A 13125-nucleotide genomic window follows, 5' to 3' on the forward strand; every position below is an offset into this window, starting at 1 on the left:
AATGCAAGTGACTTCAGTTACTAATTTCTCTGACACCAGTCTCAAAGTCAGTGAAGAGGAGCCTCCGGGATGCTGGCCTTCTAGGCAGAGTTGCAAAGAAAAAGCCATATCTCAGACTGGCCAATTAAAAGAAAAGATTAAGATGGGCCAAATAACACGGACACTGGACAGTGGAAGATTGGAAAAAGGTGTTATTGACAGATGAATCTAAGTTTGAGGTGTTCAGATCACAAAGAAGAACACTCGTGAGACACAGAAAAAATGAAAAGATGCTGGAGGAGTGCTTGACGCCATCTATCAAGCAAGGAGGCAATGGGATGGTCTGGGGGTGCTTTGGTGGTGGTACAGTGGGAGATTTGTACAGGGTAAAACGGGATGGTCTGGGGGTGCTTTGGTGGTGGTGCAGTGGGAGATTTGTACAGGGTAAAACGGGATGGTCTGGGGGTGCTTTGGTGGTGGTACAGTGGGAGATTTGTACAGGGTAAAAGGAGATGGTCTGGGGGTGCTTTGGTGGTGGTACAGTGGGAGATTTGTACAGGGTAAAACGGGATGGTCTGGGGGTGCTTTGGTGGTGGTACAGTGGGAGATTTGTACAGGGTAAAAGGAGATGGTCTGGGGTGCTTTGGTGGTGGTACAGTGGGAGATTTGTACAGGGTAAAACGGGATGGTCTGGGGGTGCTTTGGTGGTGGTACAGTGGGAGATTTGTACAGGGTAAAAGGAGATGGTCTGGGGGTGCTTTGGTGGTGGTACAGTGGGAGATTTGTACAGGGTAAAATGGGATGGTCTGGGGGTGCTTTGGTGGTGGTACAGTGGGAGATTTGTACAAGGTAAAATGGGATGGTCTGGGGGTGCTTTGGTGGTGGTACAGTGGGAGATTTGTACAGGGTAAAATGGGATGGTCTGGGGGTGCTTTGGTGGTGGTACAGTGGGAGATTTGTACAGGGTAAAAGGAGATGGTCTGGGGGTGCTTTGGTGGTGGTACAGTGGGAGATTTGTACAGGGTAAAATGGGATGGTCTGGGGGTGCTTTGGTGGTGGTACAGTGGGAGATTTGTACAGGGTACAATGGGATGGTCTGGGGGTGCTTTGGTGGTGGTACAGTGGGAGATTTGTACAGGGTAAAAGGAGATGGTCTGGGGGTGCTTTGGTGGTGGTACAGTGGGAGATTTGTACAGGGTAAAATGGATCTTGAAGAAGGAAGGCTATCACTCCATGTTGCAAAGCCATGCCATACCCTGTGGAAGGCGCTTAATTGGAGCCAATTTCCTCCTACAACAGGACAATGACCCAAAGCATGGCCCCAATCTATACAATAACTATTTAGGGAAGAAGCAGTCAGCTGGTATTCTGTCTATAATGGAGTGTCCAGCACAGTCACCGAATCTCAACCCTATTGAGCTGTTGTGGGAGCAGCTTGACCGTATGGTACGTAAGAAGTGCCCATCAAGACAATCCAACTTGTGGGAGGTGCTTCAGGAAGCACGGGGTAAACTCTCTTCAGATTACCTCAACAAATTGACAACTGAATGCCCAGAAGCTAGGATATGCATATAATTAGTATTGGATAGAAAACACTCTAAAGTTTCCAAAACTGTTAAAATAATGCCTGTGAGTATAACAGAAGTGATATGGCAGGCGAAAACCTGAGGAAAATCCATCCAGGAAGTGGGATATTTTTGATGTGTGTAGTTTTCAACTGCCTGCCTATACAGTATGTAATGGGATAGGACCCATATTGCAGTTCCTATGGCTTCCACTAGATGTCAACAGTCTTTAGACATTGTTTCAGGCTTGTATTCTGAAAAATGAGGAAGAATTAATTTTCTCAGTGGACTGTAGAATGAACCAGAGCTGGTTTGCGCGCGTGACCGATTGTGTGTGGTTTGTTATTTTTACTTTCTATTGAATATGCTATTGTCCGGTTTAAATATTATCAACTATTTAGACAATAGACAACCTGAGGATTAATTATAAACATCGTTTGACATGTTTCAACAAACTTTACCGCTACTATTAGGATGTATTCGCCTGCATGTTTTGACCTCCTTTGAGCCAGTGGATTACTAAACAAAAAGCGTCAAACAAAACAGAGTTTTTGTGATATAAAGAGGGACTTTATCGAACAAAACAAACATTTATTGTGTAACAGGGACTCTTGTGAGTGCAACCAGATGAAGATCATCAAAAGGTAGGTGATTCATTTTATCGCTATTTCTGACTTTCGTGACTCGTCTACTTAGCTTGCGTCCCACCTAGTGGAGAGAGGTTAATTAAACCCTTTACAATGAAGATCTGTGAAGTTAATTTAATTTTAACGAATGAACTTTGAAAGACAGGGTCCTGATAAAGGGGAGTTGCTTTTTTTGCTGAGTTTATTAAAAAAAGTTGGTTAATTTTTTTCTATCATTTTGCGTAACAGGGTGAACATTTATAAATGGGACATATTGACTAAAATGAAACATGGAAAAAAAGATAATTTGTGTTCATATTTATTTAGCTTTGCACCATTGTTTTCCCACTAAAGAAATCAACACTTCCTGAATGTGGTGTCATTGTAAATGGGTTGTTTTCTTTAAACTCCCACACCAGCAGAAATCCACTTTTTGAGCTGAAAGACGATGGCCAGAGTTTACCCATTATGTTGCACAACGATGTAAGTCAATAAGTCATCATTTTAGTCAAAGTATGATGCTGTATATTTGGTGAAGTGCCAAATCTCTCCATCAGAGGCAAATTACTTAATTAACCAATCACCACAGTCAGAACCCTGACAGCCAGCCCCTAGCATCAACTAAGAACACTGTCATGGCCAATCTACTGCTTTCCTCTCAGTTCTCTGACAATGTTACAGTCAATCAGCCGGCTGGCTCCATTCTGAGTCACGGTAGCTGACAGAGATAGGGTTGCTGAATTTAATATGGACCTCTAACACCAAACCTCTAGGCATTACTGTATAGAGAAACTCTCCTCTCCATGTTTCAACTACACAGCCCTTTTTCTCCATGTATCAACCACTGCTCCTGGATAATGGTCCTACATGAGGAAAAGACAGATTTTGGGGGAAATTCACAATGGGACAAAGATATGAGTTAATTATTGATTGAACTTTACACTGATTTATGATGTATTTCACTCCCAACACCAAAATAGCCGTTTGGTGGGACTCCACACTAGAGCCCGACCTATATATATCGTTTCACCAATAATATTAGCCATTTTCACACTATATCGGCCGATAATTCCACGGATAACTAATATTCAATAAAAATGAATCTCATGCTGATCTGAACACTTGCTGCCATTCTCATGATGTGTCATTATGGTCACTACTGTATGTATTAAATCAACACTTGAAGCAGTTATTGGACAATTGCTCTTTTGGATGGCAATATATAAGAGAATTCAGTGTGGAAAAATTACAATTCCCATTTCCCCCGCTGTAAAACAGAATATCAGCAGATATATCAGTAAGTTTTGTCCCCCCAAAAAACCATAGCGGTTAGACTACACCACACCAAGATAGTTAAAACTCACTTCCTGGCTTAGCACGATATGTCTGATCAGCTGCACGATGAGCTCAAGGTCAATCTTATCATCATCGTCCAACATCTCCAACACATCTATGGTTCTGTCAGAGTACCTGCCAATCAAAATGAGACAGACACGCAGAGTCCCCAATCACAGACAGGAACAGACACAAACAGGAAGAGATACAGACTAATCAATCAAAGAATGAGACAGTAATGCTATCAGCAATGACGCAGAGCACTAAATAACAAGCATTTATCAAATTGATTCTTTCATTTGTTAGACAGCTTTGACAATCCTCTCAGCAACCATTGTTCAATCCGAGTAATATAAAGGACAGCTAGACATGTCAGACCGAATCTCTTTATTTAAACTGGAGAATCATTATGACATTGTCCCTCAGTAACTCACTTGTCTCATAGTGTGTGGGCTTAGCAAGGCCAGCCCCCCACCCCCTCAGTAACTCACTTGTCTCGTAGTGTGTGGGCTTAGCAAGGCCAGCTCCCCCTCCCCCTCAGTAACTCACTTGTCTCGTAGTGTGTGGGCTTAGCAAGGCCAGCTCCCCTCAGTAACCCCTCAGTAACTCACTTGTCTCGTAGTGTGTGGGCGTAGCAAGGCCAGCTCCCCCTCCCCCTCAGTAACTCACTTGTCTCGTAGTGTGCGGGCGTAGCAGGGCCAGCTCCCCCTCCCCCTCAGTAACTCACTTATCTCGTAGTGTGTGGGCTTAGCAAGGCCAGCTCCCCCTCCCCCTCAGTAACTCACTTGTCTCGTAGTGTGTGGGCTTAGCAAGGCCAGCTCCCCCTCACTCTCAGTAACTCACTTGTCTCGTAGTGTGTGGGCTTAGCAAGGCCAGCTCCCCCTCCCCCTCAGTAACTCACTTGTCTCGTAGTGTGTGGGCTTAGCAAGGCCAGCTCCCCCTCACTCTCAGTAACTCACTTATCTCGTAGTGTGTGGGCTTAGCAAGGCCAGCTCCCCCTCCCCCTCAGTAACTCACTTGTCTCGTAGTGTGTGGGCATAGCAGGGCCAGCTCCCCCTCCCCCTCAGTAACTCACTTGTCTCGTAGTGTGTGGGCTTAGCAAGGCCAGCTCCCCCTCCCCTCAGTAACTCACTTGTCTCGTAGTGTGCGGGCGTAGCAAGGCCAGCTCCCCCCCCTCAGTAACTCACTTGTCTCGTAGTGTGCGGGCGTAGCAGGGCCAGCTCTCCTTGTACTCGGCCTCTTTCTGGTCCTTCTCTGGTCTGGAGTTCTGACCCTGCATGAAACCTCTCTTCCACCTGGGCCTCTGCTCCTTCTTCTGGGGACGGTACCTGGCAGACACACACAAACACAAGCACACAGTTCAGCCCAAAGTCTACAGTTACCGGATTAGAAGGTGCTAATCTTCCTCATACCTTTAGGCTAGTGAATATATCCTAGTGTGTCCAGTAGGATCTCACCTAATCATCTCCAACACATCCTCCAGTAGGTTCTCACCTAATCATTTCCAACACATCCTCCAGTAGGAACTCACCTAATCATCTCCAACATCCTCCAGTAGGAACTCACCTAATCATCTCCAACATCCTCCAGTAGGTTCTCACCTAATCATCTCCAACATCCTCCAGTAGGAACTCACCTAATCATCTCCAACACCTCCTCCAGTAGGAACTCACCTAATCATCTCCAACACCTCCTCCAGTAGGAACTCACCTAATCATCTCCAACATCCTCCAATAGGTTCTCACCTAATCATCTCCAACACATCATCCAGTAGGAACTCACCTAATCATCTCAACACATCCTCCAGTAGGTTCTCACCTAATCATCTCCAACACATCCTCCAGTAGGAACTCACCTAATCATCTCCAACACATCCTCCAGTAGGAACTCACCTAATCATCTCCAACACATCCTCCAGTAGGTTCTCACCTAATCATCTCCAACACATCCTCCAGTAGGTTCTCACCTAATCATTTCCAACACATCCTCCAGTAGGATCTCACCTAATCATCTCCAACACATCCTCCAGTAGGAACTCACCTAATCATCTCCAACACATCCTCCAGTAGGAACTCACCTAATCATCTCCAACACATCCTCCAGTAGGAACTCTTGCACTGGGAAGGTCATCCCGGGGATGTGGATCATAGGACAGTTATCTGGAGAGAAACAGGAAGGGGGCAGAGGGAGGAATTTACTGACTCTATTCAATGGTCATTCCCAATTTCCAAACTCCATTGTACATACTGCTACGACAGAAACCCACTGAATCCCCACTGCTACGACAGAACCACACTGAATCCCCACTGCTACGACAGAACCACACTGAATCCCCACTGCTATGACAGAACCACACTGAATCCCCACTGCTATGACAGAACCACACTGAATCCCCACTGCTACGACAGAAACCCACTGAATCCCCACTGCTATGACAGAAACACACTGAATCCCCACTGCTACGACAGAAACCCACTGAATCCCCACTGCTATGACAGAAACACACTGAATCCCCACTGCTACGACAGAACCACACTGAATCCCCACTGCTACGACAGAACCACACTGAATCCCCACTGCTACGACAGAACCACACTGAATCCCCACTGCTATGACAGAAACCCACTGAATCCCCACTGCTACGACAGAAACACACTGAATCCCCACTGTTACGACAGAAACACACTGAATCCCCACTGTTTGTCATTGCGTACTAAAGTATTTGGAGAACTTCTCAGCGTTGAGCGTGGCACTCATGAGGATGACCTTGAGGTCCTGTCGGACTCGGAGCAGGTCTTTAACAATGATGAGCAGAACATCAGAGTGAAGGTTCCTCTCGTGAATTTCATCCAAAACCAGGTGGCTGATGGTGGACAACAGACTGACAGGGAGAGAGAGAGAGAGAGAGATTTAGAAAAAGAGAATGATGGGAGAGGAGGATGATGAAGAGGAAGGAGAGGAAAAACACTCACGGGGAAGAGCGAAGCCACTGTAGAATAATACCCGTTGTACAATACAGCACCGAGCCCTGTTTCCGTGGTAACCGACTAAAATGAATTTAAAAAAAAATGTTTTTAAAGAACACACAATTGAATACAAACACTTATTTATACAGGTTATTACATCTTATATACATATTAATACAGTTTATATACTTATTAATGTAGGTTATTACAGATTATATAATTACTACAGATTATATACTTATTACATTATTAATACAGGTTATTACATCTTATATACATATTAATACAGTTTATATACTTATTAATGCAGGTTATTACAGATTATATAATTACTACAGATTATATACTTATTACATTATTAATACAGGTTATTACATCTTATATACATATTAATACAGTTTATATACTTATTAATGCAGGTTATTACAGATTATATAATTATTACAGATTATATACTTCTTACAGTTTATTTACATTTTAATACAGGTCATTCCAGCGTATATACTTACTTTCCCTAATATATTGTAAACCATTTAAATCAGGGCCCAGAAAAAGGAAGAGGGAGGAGGGGGAGTATGTTGGATAGTGGGAGAAAAATCCGACAGCCCTAGGCAGGGTCAGACATTAACGATGACCAGCTGGCCCGGGGTCAGTAACTTATCAGCGCATTTCTGCGTTCCAGTTCAACATTTAACTGCTATGTTGCAGTCTATCACTGACTACAACAAACGGAAAAGTCATGCTGTATTTAAAGCCATATGATTGGTCGGTCGTTCGTTCAAGCACCACACCACGCTCCCGCAAGTCACAACTTCGAGTGGTACATGATTAGATGCCTTAACACAGCACACGCCAGCTGTCCAGAGCAAAATGAAGCACCCATCACTCTACTCTCAAAGCGTATTTCTTATAGGGAACGTTATTTACAAAAGTAAAACTTCAATAGTGAACATACTAGCAATATGCTGGCTACTGTTAATAGTCTGCTAAAAGATAGCTACACAAACACACCTAGACTTAGTATTAGCTAGCCTGCTGTATGTAGGCAGGTCCCTATCATTTTGGAATGTATGTCTTAAAGGGGTAGCGTCCTATTTTGAGATGTAAAAAATATAGATTCTCAAAATGTCATAGGCCTACTTTAGAAACAAAAAGTAATACAATATCATTCTAGAGAATACAGTAATGACTTGCATTGCTAAATTATATTACACAGCTTTTAAAAAAAGGACCAATGCGGCATTTTTTTGAATCCCAATATCAAATGATTTCTGGGTAACAATGAAGTAATTACCTTACTGTAACTGCTTTCAATTAAAATGGTCAAAAATAAACTAAATTGGCTTCTAAGCTAAATGGAATTTCTGTGTTGGAGTGATCTGAGTGAGGGGCCTAATTGGAGGATCCTAATGTAAGGGATGTGTAACCTGAAAAGTAGCTGCAATTAGCTGATAGGAGCACAAACTCTGTTATTGGTCTACTAACCAAAAACCCAACCCAGGAAAAAAGCTGTAATTTCACGGGGTCTTTTCAAACAGCTCTTACACTAAAATTGCATTATCATGTTTTTCAAAATTTCACAGTTTCATTCAAACCTCAGTGTGGAATATATATATTTTAAAAAACACAGGAAATCACATTTTTGAACGCACTGGCCCTTTAATACAAAATCATAATACGTGCACACACAAGCACACAGCGTGACAGAAGTACTATCTTCTTCCAAGGCTGATGTGTCGTCCCAGTATGATGTGTGTGAATATAGCCTTGATCACATTAACCCCTCTCTGAGCCCCATGGACACATGATTTCCCCAGTCGGTCATCTCTCCTCCATGTCATCTCCCCTTCATTGCAACCTCATTTTCTTTTTCCTCCTCTCCCTGTCCATCTATTCTGTCCTATTTCCACTGACCATCTATTCTGGCTTAAAGGGGTAGCGTCCTATTAAGATGGCTATGAAGAACCTGGCTGACGTTTTACTTCTCCCAACCAATTGTGCCATTTTGTTAGTTTTTTTGCGTTTTGTGTAACTATTTTTTTTTAAACTTATTTTGTACATAATGTTGCTGCTACCGTCTCTTATGACCAAAAACTAATTCTGGACATCAGAACAGAGATGACTCACCACGGACTGGAAGAAACTTTTTCCTTTAACGAGTCCGATGAGAAAGATACACTACTTTCACTGGAACAGGCCCAGATTCCCGTCATTTGCTTGAAGAAAAGACGCAGGAAAAGGAAACGCAGATCGATCTGCCTTCTGAGAATCCGTAGGCAAGCGAGTAAACACCCACTGCCATCCGTTCTTCTTGCTAACGTACAATCATTGGAAAATAAAATTGATGACCTACGATTAAGATTATCCTACCAACAGGACATTAAAAACTGTAATATCTTATGTTTCACCGAGACGTGGCTGAACGACGATACGGATAATATAGAGCTGGTGGGATTTTCCATGCACCAGCAGAACAGAGAAGCTACGTCTGTTAAGATGAGGGGGGGGGGTGTCTATTTGTCAGTAACAGCTGATGCACGATGTCTAATATTAAAGAAGTGTCGAGGTATTGCTCGCTTGAGGTGGAGTACCTTATGATAAGCTGTAGACCACACTATCTATATTAGTCATAGCTGTCTATTTACCACCACAGAACGAAGCTGGCACTAAGACCGCTCTCAACCAACTCTATAAGGCCATAAACAAAGAAGAAAATGCTCACCCAGAAGCGGCGCTCCTAGTGGCCAGGCATTATCATGCAGACAAAATAAAATCAGTTTACCAAATTTTAACCAGCGTGTCCCATCTGCAACCAGAGGAAAAAATATCCTAGGCCACCTTTACTCCACACACAAAGCTCTCCCTCGCCCTTCATTTGGCAAATCTGGCCATAATTCTATCCCTGATTCCTGCTTACAAGCAAAAATTAAAGCAGGAAGCACCAGTGACTCACTCAATACGGATGTAGTCAGATGACGTGAATGCTAAACTACAGGACTGTTAAGCTAGCACAGACTGGAATATGTTACGGGATTCATCCAATGGCATTGAGGAGTACACCACCTCAGTCATCGGCTTCATCAATTTGTGCATCAATGACGTCGTCCCCACAGTGACAGAGAAGCCATGGATTACAGGTAACATCTGCATCGAGCTAAAGGCTAGAGCTGCCGCTTTCAAGGAGAGGGAGACTAATCCAGACGCGTATAAGAAATCCAGCTATGCCCTCAGACGAACCACCAAACAAGCAAAGCCTCAATACATGATTAAGATTGAATCCTACTGCACCGGCTCTGACGCTCGTCGGCTTGAAAACTATTACGGACTAAACACCTCCCTCTGCAACTGGATCCTGGACTTCCTGATGCCCCCAATTGGTAAGAGTAGGCAAAAACACGCTGATCCTTAACACTGGGGCCCCTCAGGGGTGTGTACTTAGTCCCCTCCTGTACTTAGTCCCGTCCTGGCCCCCATTAACATCAACAGGGCTGTAGTGGAGCGGGTCGAGAGTCAAGTTCCTTGGTGTCCACATCACCAACGAACTACCATGGTCCAAACATACCAAGACAGTTGTGAAGAGGGCACGACAAAACCTTTTCCCCCTCATGAGACTGAAAAGATTTGACATGGGTCCCCAGATCCTCAAAAGATTATACAGCTACACCACTGAGAGCATCCTGACCGGTTGCATCACCGCCTGGTATGACAACTGCTCGGCATCTGACCGTAAGACGCTACAGCGGGTAGTGCGTATTGCCCGGTACTTCACTGGGGTCAACCTTCCTGCCATCTAGAACCTATGTAAGAGGCGGTGTCAGAGGAACGTCCATAAAATTGTCAGAGACTCCAGTCACTCAAGTTATAGACTGTTTTCTCTGCACGCCAAGCGGTACCAGAGCGCCAAGTCTAGGACCAAAAGGCTCCTCAACAGCTTCTACCCCATAAGACTGTGTAACAATTAATAAAAATCGCCATCGGACTATTTTACATTGACCCGTCCCTTTTTGTACACTGCTGCTACTTGCTGTTTATTATCTATGCATAGTCACTTCCCCCCTACCTACATGTACAAATTACCTCAACTAACTTGTAACCCGGCACATTGACTCGGTACCGGTACCCTCTGTATATAGCCTGCACATTGACTCTGTACCGGTACCCTCTGTATATAGCCTGCACATTGACTCGGTACCGGTACCCTCTGTATATAGCCTCCACACTGACTCGGTACCCCCTGTAATATAGCCTCCACATTGATTCTGTACCGGTACCCCCTGTATATAGCCTGCACATTGACTCGGTACCGGTACCCCCTGTATATAGCCTTGTTATTCTTATTCTTATTGTGTTACTTTTTATTACTATTTTTACTTTCGTTTATTTGGTAAATATTTTCTTAATTCTTCTTTAACTACATTGTTGGTTAAGGGCTTGTCAGTCAGCATTTCATCGTAAAGTCTACACTTGTTGTTTTCGGTGCATGTGACAAATACAGTTTGATTTGGCCATCTATTCTGTCCTATTTCCCCTGACCATCTATTCTGTCCTATTTCCCCTGACCATCTATTCTGTCCTATTTCCCCTGACCATCTATTCTGTCCTATTTCCCCTGACCATCTATTCTGTCCTATTCACCCTGACCATCTATTCTGTCCTATTCACCCTGACCATCTATTCTGTCCTATTTCCCCTGACCATCTATTCTGTCCTATTTCCCCTGACCATCTATTCTGTCCTATTTCCCCTGACCATCTATTCTGTCCTATTCCCCCTGACCATCTATTCTGTCCTATTCACCCTGACCATCTATTCTGTCCTATTCACCCTGACCATCTATTCTGTCCTATTCACCCTGACCATCTATTCTGTCCTATTCACCCTGACCATCTATTCTGTCCTATTCACCCTGACCATCTATTCTGTCCTATTCACCCTGACCATCTATTCTGTCCTATTTCCCCTGACCGTCTATTCTGTCCTATTTCCCCTGACCACTATTCTGTCTTATTTCGCCTGACCGTCTATTCTGTCGTATTCACCCTGACCATCTATTCTGTCCTATTTCCTATGACCATCTATTCTGACCACTACCCTGTCCTATTCACCCTGACCATCTATTCTGTCGTATTCACCCTGGCCATCTATTGTGTCGTATTCACCCTGACCATCTATTCTGTCCTATTTCCCCTGACCATCTATTCTGACCATTACCCTGTCCTATTTCCTATGACCATCTATTCTGACCACTACCCTGTCCTATTTCCCCTGACCATCTATTCTGTCCTATTTCCTATGACCATCTATTCTGACCACTACCCTGTCCTATTTCCTATGACCATCTATTCTGACCACTACCCTGTCCTATTTCCTATGACCATCTATTCTGACCACTACCCTGTCCTATTTCCTATGACCATCTATTCTGACCACTACCCTGTCCTATTTCCTATGACCATCTATTCTGACCACTACCCTGTCCTATTTCCTATGACCATCTATTCTGACCACTACCCTGTCCTATTTCCTATGACCATCTATTCTGACCACTATTCTGTCCTATCTGCTCTTGAGTATCTTATGCTACACACTGTACACATTTTTGTCATTTAGCACAGAGGTTCCCAAACTTCTTCACTCGGGGGATGGGCCCCCCTTCCAGCATTGGAAGGACATCCCGCCCCCCACCTTCCCACGCGTGCACACGCCACGTCTACAAGCACTGTTCATGACACAAACTGTTCACACCCCTCTTGTTGGTGGAGAGAATCTAGCAGGTTTAAAGCTTATTTCCTGCAATTCTACATATCTTTGTTCATGTGGCGCAAGAAAATGGTGCAGTTTTAAAGCACATTTTCTTGCAATTCTATACATTTTGCCATGTCTAATGTGCATTCATGTCATATTGGAGTGACCAAAAAAGTATAACAATATCTATGGGCAAAAAAAATGTGCCGACACATGGCGCCCCCCACAGTTTGGGAACCACTGATTTAGCAGACACTATTTTCAAGAGAGACTTAAAAGGTAGTACATCCATCTTAACCTCGACAGGATCGATGTGTCCCCCGCGCAATGGTTGAGCTAACGTGCGCTAATGTGATTAGCATGAGGTTATAACTAACAAGAACATTTCCCAGGACAGAGACATGTCTGATATTGGCAGAAAGCTTACATTCTTGTTAATCTAACTGCACTGTCCAATTCACAGTAGCTATTACAGTGAAGGAATACCATGCTATTGTTTGTGGAGAGTGCACAGTTATGTACTTAAACATGTATCAATAAACCAATTAGGCACATTTGGAAAGACTTGATACAACATTTTGAACAGTAATGCAATGGTTCATTGGATCAGTCTAACACTTTGCACATACACTGCTGCCATCTAGTGGCCAGAATATAAATTGCACCTGGGCTGAAATAATACATTGTGGCCTTTCTCTTGCATTTCAAAGATGGAACAAAAAAAAGCATGTTTTTTTAATTTGTATTATCTTTTACCAGATCTAATGTGTTAACTTCTCCTACATTCATTTCTAGTTTCCACAAACTTCAAAGTGTTTCCTTTCAAATGGTATCAATAATATGCATATCCCTGCTTCAGGTCCTGAGCTACGGTCAGTTATAATTGGGTCATTGTCATTTTTAGGCAAA

General features: G+C 43.5%; 1 protein-coding gene across 2 annotated transcripts in view; it reads right to left on the reverse strand.

Moving 5' to 3' along the window:
• The window catches only part of dhx36 (DEAH (Asp-Glu-Ala-His) box polypeptide 36), a 55984-nt gene that overhangs the window by 26420 nt on the left and 16439 nt on the right, over positions 1 to 13125 (reverse strand). For both annotated transcript variants that reach the window (XM_065024214.1, XM_065024215.1), the window contains exons 9-13: positions 6478 to 6552; positions 6220 to 6386; positions 5583 to 5664; positions 4693 to 4833; positions 3535 to 3640 (exon numbers count right to left, since the gene is read on the reverse strand). In XM_065024214.1, the coding sequence (XP_064880286.1) occupies positions 3535 to 3640; positions 4693 to 4833; positions 5583 to 5664; positions 6220 to 6386; positions 6478 to 6552 (571 nt within the window). The remainder of the gene's footprint in view (positions 1 to 3534; positions 3641 to 4692; positions 4834 to 5582; positions 5665 to 6219; positions 6387 to 6477; positions 6553 to 13125) is intronic.

The sequence above is a fragment of the Oncorhynchus nerka genome, linkage group LG11, assembly GCF_034236695.1.
Source record: "Oncorhynchus nerka isolate Pitt River linkage group LG11, Oner_Uvic_2.0, whole genome shotgun sequence".
Lineage (NCBI taxonomy): Eukaryota > Metazoa > Chordata > Actinopteri > Salmoniformes > Salmonidae > Oncorhynchus > Oncorhynchus nerka.